Source organism: Bidens hawaiensis, unplaced genomic scaffold, assembly GCF_021521415.1.
Source record: "Bidens hawaiensis isolate Kalapana, Puna unplaced genomic scaffold, B.hawaiensis_p1.1 tig00022149_1, whole genome shotgun sequence".
NCBI classification, from domain to species: Eukaryota; Viridiplantae; Streptophyta; class Magnoliopsida; order Asterales; family Asteraceae; genus Bidens; species Bidens hawaiensis.
In genome coordinates, this window is record NW_027493430.1 from 241634 (window position 1) to 258266 (window position 16633).

Below are 16633 nucleotides of genomic sequence, written 5' to 3' on the forward strand. Positions count from 1 at the left end.
ATCACAATTACACCTCTTGTACAAGACACTGCTCCATCACAATACTATTCTATCAAAACTTACCTCTTTAGAATTTACAATCTTTTACAAAAGTTTCATTGTTGCTTAAAGTGGGCAAATTCGGATTTCTTACTAAACTAATCCTCAACAAGAGAAACTCCAACAACTTATATTATTAACTTGTTTCTCTGTTAGAATCTATTGGTCTATAAATATTAACCCTAAGCATGCTAATTTCTTAATGGTTTCTAAGGTCAGTGGGAACAGTAAAAGTCCTTATAATGACTTGGCAAAAGTACAAGAGGCAGGGGAAGAGAGTTATTAAATTTTACTCCAAATTTAACTCCAATTACACCTCTTGTACACCATATTGTATCCACTCTTACACACTTAGAATCCTGAAAATGATAACAACCTAACTAAGAGCTAATTCATAAAACTGAAACTTCAAATAAACTCAATAATCAACTCAGGAGGTCATCTAGGTTTTAAAACCTACTAACTTTGATGATTATGTAAGCTCCCTAACTAAAGTTGAAATGGATGCTGGAAAGTTTAATGACCATACTCCTTCTAATTAAATCATTAGCATCAATCAATCTTCTAAATGGAATAAGCTATTATTAGCAAATTAAACTGAACTTCATAAGTCAGCATAACGTTTGAGATTTTGTTGAAACACCGAAGGGTATTCATAACTAAATTAAATCCTAACACAAACGTTAAGACACAAAGGAGGATGATTGATTGTTAAAGGTTACATTCAAGGAGAAATCAATTATCAAAGAATCTTCTTACCTGTATTACAAAAGATTTCTTTAAGTATCATTATTGTTCTAGTAGCTTATAATAGTTAAGAGCTACATTAGATGAACATTAAAGCAACTTTCCCTAACAATCGACTTACATATTTATATGTTTATAACACAACCTAAAAGTTATAAACTGAAGTTAAAGAACATTTAGTCTATAAGTCAATAAAATCCATATATAGGTTAATGCAAACATCAAAATGTGATGAAATCTTTATACAATTATTTTCATCAAAAACCTAGTGGATTAATGTACCTACCTCAAGATGAGTGGGAGCAACTAAAAACAAACTTGTCCTTATATAGATAACATTCTTCTGACAAGTATATGTTACACAAGTCAAAGCATTGTTCGTACATACTTCAATGTGATTGATCTCAGAGATATCCCTTACATAATATATATCATAATATTATGAGATAGACCCAAAGGGACGTTAGTTTTGTTCTATAATTAAGTTTTATCTTAAATGGGTCCTTACACATGTAACAAACAATATTGCTCTATTTAGAGGACAATAGGATCATTGAGATTATTACGTTATGCTTCATTAAGTAGAAACCTTATATAGGTTCAAGTCTATACTCGTTCAAATATTACTCAAAATTGCAACACACTAGATATGTCTAGATTAATGTGAAACATCTAAAAGAGTATTAAAATATCTTTAAAAGAAATGGAAGACTATACTTTAAAAGAAGAAGTGAGAATTCAAACCGGTAGATTACTCTAAACTTTGTCATATTCAGTGATAAGAAAATGTAATTTTTGGGATATATTATTATGTCAGTAGATAAATCTATCTCATGGAGGAGTCATAATGAACTGATAACAACAACCTAAGTCATAACGACATAATATGTTGATTAATTACAACGTTGTTGTCAATAAATTTTGTTGAATATTTATTAGTGGACTCATATGTTATATTAAACTCTAGATAAATTATATATTGAATACTAATTGTGATAAAGTCGCTACCATGTTTTCTCAAATAGTAACAGTTTGAGAGGTGCTGCATCAAATTTTGATATGAAATTAATTATTCGTTTATGAACAAATTGAGGAATCTAAATTTTCATATCGAATACATTTATGATATGCTTAAGGATCCTATAACTAAAGGTCTATTACCCATAAGTATTATGAAAGCGCTTATAATCATGAGGGGTTTATTAATGACCGCGTACAACTGCATATCGTAGTATGAATGATTAAATATTAAATTTCCTCATCAGTTTTGATTTGTATGTCTCTTAATATGTTCTGCATGCATAATGACATATAGACAAATTATTATACAAATCAAACGTTTGAAGGGCTTACATGAAAATTTTGATCATAACTACTTAGGTTTTAAATAAGGACTGCAATATGATTAATGGGGGTCTTGAGCTGATGTTCAATTCAATGACTGTATTTCTCTGCTCCAGTTTAAGTTTAAAGCTAAAATGAGTGTTAACTCCTGATCAGGCTTATCTAATACTCATAATAAATGATTACTCGGCCAAGTGAGAGAATGTAAGACTAAATATATAATTATATATATTTATATATGTCCATTATAATCATTTATATTATAATAGATCAAAATATTAACTATACTTTATTATATATTAGTTTGGTAATTATTGATGGGCCATATTACCTATAATTAACTAATAAAGGGTTTATACAAACATCCTTAACTATACATTCTAAAGGGGAACTCGATCAACCTGACAACTATGTCGCCTACATCCTTCTCCGATGCGGTTAGTACTCTCCATGCTATAACATGTACACATATAATTATAGGTATATCATATTATTCATATTTTTCATTATCACCATGAGGAATTGATCAAAATATTGGTATTTATGTTTGGTTGTAGTTTTGATTCTCTTAATCATATTTCATGTTATCTGAATTATTATATTGTATAGCGTACAGTCGAATGCATCGAAAGAAGTAGTTGTTGGAGGTTTTAATGGGAGAAGCTTCTCCATTCCCTAGGATAGATGCAAAGTTTGTTTTCATTTCATTTTTCTCAAACCTTACCAATGGCTCTAAGCCAACCCCCCCCCCCCCCCCCCCGGTTCAAATGTAGCATTCATGAAGGAGTCAGACGTTTCTTGTATTCTTTTCACTGACGTAGCTGACCAAAGACCTCGCCTATGAAGTAAATCATTACACATTCACACCTATGGTTTAACCAATTTGAAGAGAATCAATAGGCTCCTTTTCGAGAGCGATACATCCTTCCAGAACACAACAATACATGTGAGATTTTTGTTGGTATGTTTTTAACTTTTTATCTATTTATATCAAACTCGAAAAACTTATATAAAACAAATTCTGGATTTGGTTTTCGAATTTAATTCCAAGATAATGTTTGAGCCAGTAATAATCAAACAATACATCAACAATGAATTTTTTTTTCTAGAAGTAAAGTTTTGTAATATTAAATACCCCCTCCCCCCCTCATTTGTGTGTGTGTGTGTGTTAATTAGGTGGAATGTGTCCTTTCAAAAACAATTTGGTGGAATGTGAATGGACATGAGCTTTTAAACCCAACTTTTTATATAGCAGTGGAGGATACCCAATTTTGTGTGTATATTATGGAACTCTTATTTTGTGTAAAAAAATTATATTGAAATTAAACTTAAAAAAGCTAAAAAAAAAGGCATTCCTCTTATTTTATATAGAAAATTTCATCCCTAGTTTTCTTAAGACAATAATATAGTGTTATAGAAAGTCATGAATATAAGATCTTGGTATAGACATTCCATGTTAACATTCATTAAAGCACTAGTTAAAAGAGTTACAAACTTACCATCACTTGACAGTTGTCGATTTGTACTTGTCTTCCTTGATTATAATCGACCTACCATATACGAAAAATACAAAACCAAAAGGTTGAAATGACAACCATAGGAGAGATAGAAGTGACATTAATGGTAGAGAACAAGGTAGTATCAATTATGAAGGGTGAAAGAGGTCGGACTACAAATGTGGATAAAGAACACTCAACGTGAGCATGGTTTGTTTTTTTATAAATGGCTTATTAGGTGAACTCCAAGGCTAATTTACCGTTACATTATTTGTTTAACCATATTATTTTTGGATACATTCGTGAGGTTTTCCCTATTTCAATCAAAGGTGTGTAATGTGTTCATCTTAACATAAGGGGTTACATAGAAAAAGACGATAATCAAAGCTATTAATGCTTATCTGAGTATCTGATAACAAATTAAATTTAAATACTAGTAATTAGTCAAAGACAAACGTAAATAACAATAAGTAATTATTGATTAAGTTGATCGTGACATTCAACGTTATGTTTGGAAATAAACGAAACAAATCACACATTGGACAAACCTTTGATCAATAAATTAGCTATATGAAGAGTTGATGTATTTGAGTAGCATCATCGTTTTCAAGATTGAGATACCAGCTGAGCTGTTTTCGTTGATAATTTTACACTGACGAAGCGTGTTATATTAGTGATGTTTGTTAGTGGTGCTTTGGTTAAGGAGTTGTGGTAATAGTCCTTGATTTAGCTTTGCTCGTGTTTATCACGGTTAATGAGCATATGCAACCATTCAGATGTCATGATAATTTCGTGAGGTTTTTATTAGCTCAATATGGGTTCACCTTATGTTATGTTAAGGTGTTATAATATAAAGATAACTATGAAAAGCTAGAAGGCCAATCTAATTGCATTTGAATTTAAATACTAGTCAAATATATCTCTATATCTAGCTAATAGCATTGAATTTTGATACCAGTACGTAAAAGATAAACGAAAATAACGAAAAAATATTATCTACTTAAGCAGACATTGAATCTTGGCTAACATTTATCTATACAAGATTGCAAGATTTGTACAAATCCCAACATGACACAATTAATGTTTTTCGTTTATCAAACTTGGCGGTCACTGAAGAAATATGGATACCTTGAATTCCAACAAAACAGAACATCGTGAGTCTCGTCAAAGTGAAAAATGCAAGATCGATTTTTCTGTTTCTTTCCAATCGTAGAACATGTTTGGAGGGTGGCGAACAAATGAAGTTAGAGAAGAGACTTGGGTTCTTGATGTAAATTTTTATACATAATATTCATTATAAGTTTTAGCTACTTTATAATTAATAGTTTAAAAAGTTATAAAGGGCGTGTTTGGGATTTCTTATTAAACCTCTTTATAACTTATATAAGTCATAAGCTATAAGTTATAAAATTTTAACTTATAACTTATTCACTCAGTACATAATTTAACTTTTTCAAACATCTTATAATTTATAGTGATAAGAAGATAATAAACAATCCCAAGGACCCAAGCACCCCAAAGTATCGAGAATAGCTGTTCTCTTAACATAAATCTAAGTTGTTCGAATAGTCAATATACCATATGACACATCTAGTTCCATTAATGGTTTTGTTGTTTTCTATATTTTATGATTATATTTTATTGCTCAAATTATAAGAAGTGAAGATAGAAAAACAAAAGAAAAACATGCAATCAAATGTTCAAAACCTAACTAATTTTAAGATAAGAATTAAGAATCATAAATCTGTTATAATTAGACTTACACAAATCTGTTATACACTTATACCTACATGACTATATCATGGTCTAACGAAAATATTATTCTTTTTCATAAATGTAACCTACTTATAAAAAATAAAATGACAAAAATGTATTGTAAAATAGGATGATTTGAATATATTACGGCTAATACTCTCTCGTAGTTGAAAGGAGAGAACCATATGCTAAAAAATAACAAGACAACACAATCTCAAAAAAAATAAGAAATCCATAAAAACTTAAATAATAAGATATTTTTTTTCTAGAAAACGACGATGATGGTCAAGAGGCCTCGCTAGAAGCCTATAACTATGGTGGAAGGAACTGTGACTATGACAAAATAAGCTACAATTGTGACAGCATAACATAAACGATGAGAAAATAAAAACATATAAAAACTAATTTACATATACGTACACAAGAAGTAATATGGGAAGAGGGTTGACGAACAACTTATTATCGCAAAAACTTCAAGCCCATGGTCCAGTATAGATTAATCAAACCTTGTATTAATCTCCCAATGGTGTAAAATTCCGAACATATACGCTTTTAGCATTACTACACAAATACAATGGCTTGAAATAGAAGAAGCTAAAGCTTTACATACCATCATTTTAATTACAAGTAATATTTATAGAAAACGTGAAATGCTTGGTTTTTTATGTGAAGCCGATTAGGGGGGGGGGGGGGGGGGTGATGCAATTTCTCATCACATACCTCACCTAATCAAATGGTGTCACATCACCAACCCTAAATCCATCCCATTTTGATGGAATTTGGTATGGGTGGTGGTGTGTGATAGGAATATATATATATATATATTTTACAACTTAAAAAATTAAAACAATATTTTACTAGAACTTAAAAAATAAAAACAATAGTTTACCAGAACATAATTCAACTTAAAAATTAGAATTAAAAATAAAACTTACAATAAATGTCACTCCTCGTCTGAATTCGGAAATTCTAAATCTAAAGAACCTATAAACTCAACTAGATCCCATCTCAATCGATGATGAATATCTTCATCCCGCAAGTCTAATTGGACATCATCGGGAACAGGAACTTGAGTCGGAGGGTCCGGTACCCAATCTGGAGAAATTGCATTACCATCTTCTTTTATTAACATATTGTGTAATATGATGCATGCATACACGTAGCTAGAGATCGTGGGTTTTTTCATTGCATGAACCGGTCGACTACAATCTTTAAAAATAAAGATTTCGGCAAACGAAAGCGTTCCCTAAACGTCTCGTCATTGTATTACGGCCCCTCCACAAAATAGTCGTTCATTAGCACTTTGTGGGCATGTATACGATCACGCTCCACCACCTTTTTTCTTTGGACGGCTCGGGCCTTCAAGTTCGTTATATAACAACGGGAACCATTCGAGAATGTCATCGTCCGAAGACGAAGAGCTATATGTGTCTAAGGGAAGCAAGTAATTCGAAAATGCCATATTTTTTTGTTGTGAATGAAGGGGAAGATTGAGAGTGTTTTTGAGTTGGATTTGGTTTTGAGTTAGATTTGGTTTATGTTTTGGTTTTGGTTTTATATTGTTTTTTTTTTATTTAACCCTCCCCCCTCCCAACGGCTCCTTCTTGGTTTTGAGTTAGATTTGGTTTATGTTTTGGTTTTGGTTTTATATTGTTTTTTTTTATTTAACCCTCCCCCCTCCCAACGGCTCCTTCTCCAACGGTCCATTTTCTTGAAAAACACTCATCACCTGCGTGATGGCTATCACGCACACCACCCCCGTCACACGTGATGGGGGACCGGCGGCGATATGCTAAGGGCCATCACGCGTGAGGAGGGAGCCATCACGCAGTGCCCCGCCCACTCTTATCGTTACGGATTTGGTAAAGAAAATAAAACTAAATCATATCTTTATTTTATACTAAATATTTATTTATAATAAAGTCTTAAAAAATATTAAATATATTCTATAAAAAATTATCTGTTGTATGTTTTTTTTTTCTCTCGAAAATCTTAACTTTTGAAAAAGCCCTTTTCAATTCTTCTCCTGTTTATATCAACATCACGTTCAGGCTCTATTAATATTAATAATATTATTCTTATTCATACTTCCTTGTAACGGGAAACTCACCGTTAATCAAACGTCCGGCACGTAACACCTTCCAACGATCGTAAGTATCTTCTTCTTCTTCTTCTTCTTCTTCTTCTTATTATTATTATTATTATTATTATTCCGCAATTGCTTTTTTATTACGCTAGGGTTTCAATTTATTTTTTCTCATTGTTTTTATATTATTATTATTATTATTATTATTATTAGAAATCCTGTAATAATGTAAAATTGTGATTATAAATCAGAAAGTGTTGTGGTCAAAGTCAAACCCTAGCTTTCATGCAAACCTGAGTATAATTCTAGTTATTGTTTCGCTTCATTATTTGATTCAGTATGTAAAGTTTAATAATACATAAGTCAATGTGCTTCTTTAGATTAAGCTATTGTGAGATATTTGCTGTTAAGTAATAGGTTTACCCTAGAATTTACTTCTAATAGGTTTTGTAGAGGTGAAATTTGATTGTGCGCCGCGCGTTGTAGAGGTTCGTAATATGCTTGGTCTGGTTCTAAGTTCAAGATATTTGTTGAGAGAATTAGAAAGAATAATATAAGTACGCGGAATTTATTGGATATCAACAACACAATCAGTGCAGGGATAATTAAAGAAGAAGAGAATTGTATTGTATCGAATCGTTAGGTATTACAACCAAAAAGTATCGATGAATGTTTACATATCTGAATGTAAATAGCCCTAATCTTGAAATGTCGTATCCCTCGACAAAGGGTGCAGCGGTTTTGATTAAACGGTGCAATCTACCTAATATAAATATATAATATTAATAATAGTAATAATGATAATAGTAATAATACAAGTCTGTAGATTATATTCTAATAGAATTGATCCTTGTTTGTTGTAACATGGATGACTGATCACTTCCAACTAACCAACTTATTAAGCAGAAAAAAACTGCAGTTTCATTTTGAAAAGCGGATCAATAAGGATGCCCTGGTTCTGCATCTTTCAATATAAGTTTTTTGTTATTTATTATTGATGTGAATTACAGTGCTGTTTGTGCCTTTTAAGTTTACAATTCATTTTAAACTAACGGCTAATACGTTATTGGTTCTGAAACAAACGGCTTTGCATAAATCTATATACATATTTGACTTTGTTAACTTTATATTTGACTTGTCTTTAGTGTCAAAATGACTTTTTTCTGTGTGTTATTGTGTTAAAATCGGCTAAATATATGTTGCTTATGTATTTACAGGAACCATGATTAGGCTATTTAAAGTCAAGGAAAAACAAAAAGAAGAGGCGGGAAATGCAAATGGAAAGGGGCCCGTAAAGAAGCAAAGTGCAGGGGAATTACGTCTTCATAAAGGTTAATCCTTTTATTATTATATGTTAAGCAACAAAGGTTTTGTATATCTATATCATCATCATCATCATCGTACTCAGTATATCCCACCAATAGCAAAGCTATGGTAGGGTCTGAGGAGGGTAAGATGTAGACAACCTTACCTCTACCCCATAAGGATAGAGAGGCTGCTTCCGGTGAGACCCCCGGCTCGATAGTAGTTTTGCATCAAGCCTTGGACATAAGGCACATAGCACTCAATCATCGGGACACCGGCTGACCGGTGCATGTACCCTTGTCTTTCGGCTATCAACGCCACTACATGATGCCTGATTAACCGTCCGTCACTTTTAACGTTATTTTCACGAGATTAGTAAAATAACGTCAAAATTAGTGCAATTTCACTTTTGCCCACCCGAGGGTTCACACATATATACATCATTTCACTTTTGCAATTTCACTTTCACTTTTGTATATCTATATATATACTATATTTCTGCCTTTTTTTTGTTGAGAATCTAGTGATCTTTTTTAACTCACATGTTGTATGTCAGAATTGATAAAAGTACATATCTTAGTTGCATGAATATTATAATCCTTACATCTGACAATTTACATTTTGTAGACATAAGTGAATTGAACCTACCGAAATCGTGCACAATTTCGTTTCCAAATGGCAAGGATGATCTGATGACTTTTGAAGTCACCATTAAACCCGATGAAGGATATTACATGTACGTTATAGCTGCAACTAATTTGTGTAATGATGGGTCAAATGACACTGAAATATATAAAACTTGATTTTTTATTGTTAATGTAACAGGGGTGGGAAATTTTTGTTCACTTTTAATGTATCTGCTATTTACCCACATGAGGCGCCAAAGGTTAAGTGCAAAACCAAGGTACAAACCCAAAATACTCTTTTTATTTCATGATTTCAGAAAAATATACTGTATTATTTTCATTATTGATGCAGGTTTATCATCCAGATATTGACTTGGAAGGAAATGTGTGCCTTAACATTTTACGCGAGGACTGGAAACCTGTGCTGAACATAAACACAGTTGTCTATGGATTGTATCATCTTCTTACGGTATGATTCACATATTATTGCAGAAATATAGTTTTTTGTAATGTTACTTGTTAATAATTCTGTATAAAGTTGAATAAAGAAAAGACAAAGCGTTTTGTGTGTAAATATGTGCAGGAACCAAACCATGAAGATCCACTAAATCAGGAGGCTGCTGCTGTTTTAAGGGACAACCCGAAAGCATTTGGATCTAATGTAAAGACAGCAATGGGTGGAGGACGAGTGGGGGAAACATATTTTGCGCGATGTATCTGATGTTTTTCTTGTGGATGGAGAACTGGATTCTGTTATGTTTTGGGTGTGTTCTAGAATCTTGACTTTTATTGGTGTCTTTTTATTTTATGTTTTAATAAAATTGAAATGTGGTGATGATATTTGTGAGGAATTATGTTAAAAGTTAAAATAGTGCTAGGTTGTAAATTAGCCGAGCCAAGCCGAGATCGTCTAAGTTTAAGCTCGGCTTGTTTCTAGCTCTGTCTAAAGCCCGGCTTAGCTTAGCGCATAATTGTTCAGTGGTTGAGTTTTAGGAATACGAAGTTGTTCAAAAGTTGCTACTGCTGCAACATTTAATCAATTTTTCATAAAGATTTAAGGGGCTGTTTGGTTCATTCATATCTGAATGATTTATGTCTGAATGAGCCTCTGTCCCATTCAGAGGCAACAACAAGTCTGAATGATTCAGACATAATTTTAACCATTTAGATGTTTTTCTGTTTGAAACCAAATAGTCTGAAGTCTGAATGAATCAGATGTTTGCATCTGAATGGTTCCATTCAGATGTAAACAAACAGCTCCAAGAGTTTTGTGATTTAAAGAATAAAAATTAGTAAATAGTTGTTCAATAATAAAATATTGATACTTGTTAAGTGGACCAATAAGTTTGTATTGTTCAACTTCCAAAACCGGGTGTTACTGAAAAGTTGCTAAAAAGTGAAACCATTCACATTTAATCCCATTAACCTAATCATAGTCGGAAAAAAAAATGAAATTTTATAGTCGCAATTCTACCGGCTATGTTTTTAGAACTTGTTGGGCTAACAAGAAGGCACAAATGCAAAAACTAGAGCCAGTAGAGTTTGAGAATGTTGATACGAATGTGTGCACACACAAGGATGAAACGAATTATTAAATGAAGTATTTTAGAAGACATTTGCGGTGGCATGCATTTCAGATAAGATACGAGAGTAGAGATTGAGATGGTTTGGGCATGTGAAGATGAGACAAACGGTGGCCACAGTAAAAACTGTGGAAACCCTCATAGTGGAGGCCTGGAGGGGAGGAGGATCATCTTGACATGGGATAAGCGCATTAGGCATGATGCGTTCTATTTGCACCTCTCAGAGGATTTGCTTGGGGATGGAATTTCTAGAAGACGTATTAGAGTTAGGGACTTTTTTTGGGAGTGCGTAGAGTTGTCTCTTGGGGCCTTAGTTTTCTATATTTCCGTTTGCTTCTTAGTCTTACCAAAGCATCATGTTATCCGGCCGTATAGACCTTTCCAAGGGAGCGTATAGATAAGTACACAGGCGTTGGTGTTTTTTTCTTGCCTTTTTGTTATTTTATTTGTTGTTTTTAGCGGTCGTTTAAAACTTGTCAACTTCCATTAATGGTATGTTTGTATGTTTGTTCTCTTTGCTACATTTTATGTTACCTAATTACTATACCCTATATTGTGAAAAGAAAAATATTTTTGGATCCAATGGTCTCAAAGTGAACAACCTCTCTATCCCCTTAAATAGACTTAAGATTTGCCCTCATCACACCGTCACATACCCTTCGAATAGCTCTGGTATGGTTGGAAAGACTGAAACCCCGTTAGCCATTGTGCCGGGCTATTCAATCGCCGTGTAGGTCTTAAAAGCCTACACGGGTGCATTATGCAATCCCAATGGAATGATGAAGAAATAATCATTAACTGAATATAATAGTAGATTTTTAGTATTGAACAAAGTCAATGATCACAAATCAAGAACAACATGAGAAAGTTACATAATGCAAAGAGCTTAAATGCTTCACTCTTGTCATTATTCGGGAAAAGATTTCATATTTTACACACATGTAATTAGAAGAATCAACGTTTATAAATAAGAGGCTGATAATTATCTAGTAGGATCGAGTTTGTTATTCAAAAGGGGACGGCGGCGCAACTTGTTGCCCTTTTATTCATCTCTCTATTGTAATTGGATCATTTTATTTAATGAAAAAAAATTCAAATTTGAAAATAAAAAACAAAATATTATCTAGTGCGTAGGTGGCTCATCCACTGTCACTACAATCATCAAAATTGTTAGACCAAATGTAGTGGAGGAGCTTTCGCTATCACCACGTCATTACCATGTAGGCAGATGGATATTTACCAACTAAATCATCAAGTGATCAAAACACGCGTAATGGTTTGTCTAAAACACAATTACCATTTAAAACTTTTTTTAATAGAAAAACGTGAGTTGCGGAATTGTGATCGGTTGGATTTATAGTGACCCCACACTCTTGAAACCGACTGCCGCCCAAGAGGGATGCCATTTTGACTCCTATATGTGAGGAGGACATGTGGTAGTAATGGTTTAGCTGCGTGTAAACGGCCTAGGTGGAGGGACTTGGCGCCTGCTCTACAACCAGTTTAGTGGTGAAGCGATAACATAAAGTTGTTTGAATATACTCCTCGCTAATTGTGTTGACATGGCAATCTAGCTATGTGTCTAGTCTTGTTCTTGAGAAGAAGTAGGCAATCAACATATATGTAAATCTTTTGGACTGAGTTTTCACGGCTTTATATTTATAAAACATATCGTAATAATATAAATAACAAACCCGTTTAGTTCTGTGATCCTAAACAAAGTTTTTTGTGTTACATTTTTTTCCATATAATATATATCTACGTATTAGAGAGAAAAATATATAATGTTTGCGATTTTAGGTAAAAGATAGTGCAATTTTTTAATAGTCCAAACTCAAAACTCAAAACATTTTCAGCAAATTAAATCTTCCCTTTATGAACTTAGGGGGTGTTTGGTAGAGGGAATTGAGGGGTGAGAAATGGAATTGGAAAGAATTATCTTGTTTGTTTATGAAAGAAAGAGGTGAGAAATGGAAATAAACCATTTCCATTTCTCTGATTTTGTTTCTCTAAAAAAAACAGAGAATTGGATTTTTCTGCTTTCATTTCTCCCATTTTCCTCCTTCATTTCTCCCATCTTTCATTCAGTCTCAACTCCTCCACGGCCATTTTTAAGATGCCTACAGAGACAGCATACTAGATGACCTGGAATCCAGCTCACTCACCATCTTCCGTACGGTCTTCTCTCCTCCGTCTACTACTGATGACCGAAACCCTAATTACATCGTCGCCGCCTCTAGCGACGGTTCAATCGCATCGTATTTGCTATCCTCTCTAATATCCTCCGTCGTATGTTGTAGTTACATCAATCTGCTATTACTCTCTAATTTTTTTATACTTGCCAACCAATTTTATATGCATTTCTTTGCTTTTGCTTACAGTCACCAGCTATTGGGAGTTCTAGGGCTCAAAAGTAAGTAGTTTATATTTTATGATTGTTTATTTATGAATTAAGTAGTGAATGCGGATAAATATCGGATATCGGTCAAGGATTGATATTTGAGATATCGATCATCTCGATGGGATTTCGCTAATTCTAATATCATGTAAAATTCAATATATTCTCTTACTATTAACAGATTAACCTTTTGCAACTGCCAAAACACTAACCATTGTGGCAAGTAGGAACTAATTAAGACTTAAAATACTAACATTGAGCACTAAAAATGGATAATGAAGAATTTAAACACTGATATAGGGAATATCGGTGATATATCAATCAATATCGCCGATATAATCGGTACTGATATTCTGGCCAATATTTTACCAAGGGACCGATAACTGATATAGGTGATATATCACCTATATCGACTGCATAGTTTATGAATTGAAAGTGATTATACAAAGCCTTTTGAGGATGCATTTAGATTGTGTTTGTTGAATATGTGATTATTATTATTGTTACAGCTTCATGTTCTATGATCATGATTGAGTATCTGATTTTGATTAGTCCTTACACATGATCACTTTCAAATTTTAAAATTGTGATTCCAAACACCCCCTTAATGAGGGTGTGTATTTGCGGCTTGCTTATGGTAGTTTTCTTTAGTTTATTTGTAGCTGAACCAGATTGTTTAATTAATGGACACGATGGGCCTACTTATGATGTCAAGTTCTATGGCGATGCTGAAGATTCCTTGCTGTTGAGGTAAACATCTAATGATGCTTGCTAGTTATATACTTATTATGTGTCGGCAATTCCTTTTTGTTTGCTTGTTTGTTTAGACTTGTTTAGTTTTCATAGTATCCATTCAACAATCGAGTCTAGTTTGTAAGAAAAAGTATAACTATTTTACTTTGAGAACAATACAAACTATTATTTCCTAAAGTGGACCATATTCCCGGATTGATGATATGTTCCCTTGGTCGGAAAAGATAAATTGATGAACGCTGTAGAATTACTTAGAACTAGTTGTTATTAAGATAATGTCTTTCTCATGCTCGTTCTGTAAACAATTTATGTTGGATTAACATCGTCTTATATCTGTTAACTTATGTTTTTATTTAGTTGTGGTGATGATGGTCGGATTCGAGGATGGAAGTGGATGGATATGTTTGAAGCAAAGCAGAATGGTTTGTCACGCGAAATTCTATTCATTATCATTTTATTAAGTTTTGAGTTACAGTCCAATAAATGTGATATATTCGTTCTTTGACAAAATCTTGATACACTTTTTATTCACTCTACACACTATTCTTGCAGGTGGCCTTTTGAAGCCGCAACTTGACTTAGCAAATCCTCAACATAAGTTAGTCACATAAACTTAAAACGATGATAAATTATGAGTGTGTTAGTTTAGTTCTAAGTAATGTTTTTTTTCTTCTCCTCAGAGGTCCTTGGGGTGCACTTTCTCCTATCCCTGAAACTAATGCTATTGCTGTTGATACTCAGGTCTGTAAGCTTTTCCTTAAAAAAAACATTTGTTGGCATTTATAACTAGATAAACATGTATGTAAGATTTGAGTTGATTTTTCATGTACCATAGGGAGGTTCCATATATGCAGCTGCTGGTGATTCATGTGCCTATTGTTGGGATGTGGTATGTATTTCCTGAATGTGATTAAATAATCAAATACAGAGATTAGTTTTCTTTTTCCATTTTTGGATAAATGGAGTTCTATGTTGTGCAATACGTTTTCAGGAGAAATCTAAAATCAAACTGACTTTCAAAGGGCATTCTGGTTATCTACATTCTGTTGTTGCCCGAAATTCTTGTAATCAGGTATATGCTGATACGTTTTTTTTCTCTTCTCACTTAATTTTGTTTTCAGTTAATGTATTCTGTTAGTTAATCTTGTTTTCCACTGCTCTGTTTGTAGATTATAACTGGCTCAGAGGATGGAACAGCCAGAATTTGGGGTACGTATCCCAAAACACTTTGGTTAAATAATTAGATTGCTATTTTATAGTTTCTGCAATCGAATTATAGGTATTAGTTATCGACCGGCCAACTCTTAATTTGGTTAGTTTATTGCAGATTGCAGAAGTGGAAAGTGTACTAATGTTATTGAGCCAGGAAAAGATAAGAAATCTAAAGAGTTCTTTTCATATGTCAGTTGCATTGCTCTTGATGCTAATGAAAAGTGGCTGGTAAGGCAACAATCTTTATATATATTCTAGTTTTTTGTGACCACATGCCTTCACATGTGTTTCTGTTTTAGTTTTTAAGTAATACTGAACATATATTTGTAGGCATGTGGGAAGAATTTCAGGGATCACGACACGTGCTTGCATCCAAGATATATGCTTTGATGATAATCAAGTAACTACTTTTATTTATTTTAGTTTGTGGGCCATATACTCTATGTGAAAGTTATCTTCCCTTTGTTTATTTTACTTATGTTGTTTCGATCATTTCCAGATTTTAGCTGTGGGTGCAGAACCAGTTTTGAGTCGTTATGACATAAACGGTGTTATGCTGTCTCAGATACAATGCGTACCTCGGTCGACATTTTCTGTTTCCTTGCATTTATCGGGTGTATGTTCCTCGTTTCCAGTTCCTTTTTTGCATTCAACTCCGAAAAGATTTTTAACTATTTTTAACCATTGAGATGGTCGAGTTGTATACCGATGGTTCAATGGGATAGTTGTGTATGGTTGAAGTATGTTTTGTATGTGAATTGGTTTTAACTATGGTTGATGTTTTTTGCTTAAAAACTATGTTTTGTATGTGAATTGGTTTGATCAATGCATATTTTGGTTGAAATTTATGCATCTTTTTATATGTTTTTTATTTTTTAATAAATATTTGTTATGAAAAAAATACTTGTGCTAATGATAAAGTTGATATAATTCTCTGTTTATTTTCTATGTACCAAACAAGAGAAATGATTCTCAGCTATATTTCTCTACTGAAATCTCTGTACTACCAAACAGAACAGTCAATTCTCATTCTCCAGACCAATTCCCTTTCTCTGCAATTCCATTTCTCTACAATTCCATTCTCTGTACCAAACACCCCCTTATACTCTTTCACACTTGTTTGTTTATTCATAAACTCGTTCTTCCCAAAAAAAAAATTGTTCTCGTAAATTACATAAGTCAAAACAATTTAAAATCAACATTATTTTAGATCCCATGTTCTGTAAAGAGTATAAGACTATAATGTCATGCTTGTATGGCCCTTGGCTTTAATGCTTGGGATGAAGTCA

The 16633-nt window shown here is 33.0% G+C and overlaps 2 protein-coding genes across 2 annotated transcripts; both read left to right on the forward strand.

Annotated features, from left to right (window-relative positions):
• Positions 1 to 7410: 7410 nt before the first annotated feature.
• LOC143564714 (putative NEDD8-conjugating enzyme Ubc12-like) lies at positions 7411 to 10261 on the forward strand. The gene is made up of 6 exons (XM_077051906.1): positions 7411 to 7531; positions 8685 to 8798; positions 9400 to 9508; positions 9598 to 9676; positions 9751 to 9867; positions 9982 to 10261. The coding sequence occupies exons 2-6, from the start codon at positions 8690 to 8692 to the stop codon at positions 10117 to 10119; spliced, it is 552 nt and encodes a 183-aa protein (XP_076908021.1). The 5' UTR covers positions 7411 to 7531; positions 8685 to 8689; the 3' UTR covers positions 10120 to 10261.
• A 799-nt stretch (positions 10262 to 11060) lies between these two features.
• On the forward strand, positions 11061 to 15603 carry LOC143564724 (THO complex subunit 6-like). Its single transcript, XM_077051915.1, has 11 exons — positions 11061 to 11238; positions 13098 to 13270; positions 13363 to 13394; positions 14031 to 14129; positions 14490 to 14554; positions 14685 to 14730; positions 14813 to 14873; positions 14968 to 15021; positions 15124 to 15204; positions 15302 to 15341; positions 15460 to 15603. The coding sequence occupies exons 1-11, from the start codon at positions 11061 to 11063 to the stop codon at positions 15600 to 15602; spliced, it is 972 nt and encodes a 323-aa protein (XP_076908030.1). The 3' UTR covers position 15603.
• Positions 15604 to 16633: the final 1030 nt, after the last annotated feature.

Bases quoted from the DNA above. Each gene is read 5' to 3' on its own strand.
- LOC143564714 (XM_077051906.1), top strand. From the start codon at position 8,690: ATGATTAGGCTATTTAAAGTCAAGGAAAAACAAAAAGAAGAGGCGGGA. The intron at 8,799-9,399 runs GTTAATCCTTTT...TACATTTTGTAG, and splicing joins GGAATTACGTCTTCATAAAG to ACATAAGTGAATTGAACCTA. The intron at 9,868-9,981 runs GTATGATTCACA...AAATATGTGCAG, and splicing joins GATTGTATCATCTTCTTACG to GAACCAAACCATGAAGATCC.
- LOC143564724 (XM_077051915.1), top strand. From the start codon at position 11,061: ATGGTTTGGGCATGTGAAGATGAGACAAACGGTGGCCACAGTAAAAAC. The intron at 14,874-14,967 runs GTCTGTAAGCTT...CATGTACCATAG, and splicing joins CTATTGCTGTTGATACTCAG to GGAGGTTCCATATATGCAGC. The intron at 15,022-15,123 runs GTATGTATTTCC...ATACGTTTTCAG, and splicing joins GTGCCTATTGTTGGGATGTG to GAGAAATCTAAAATCAAACT.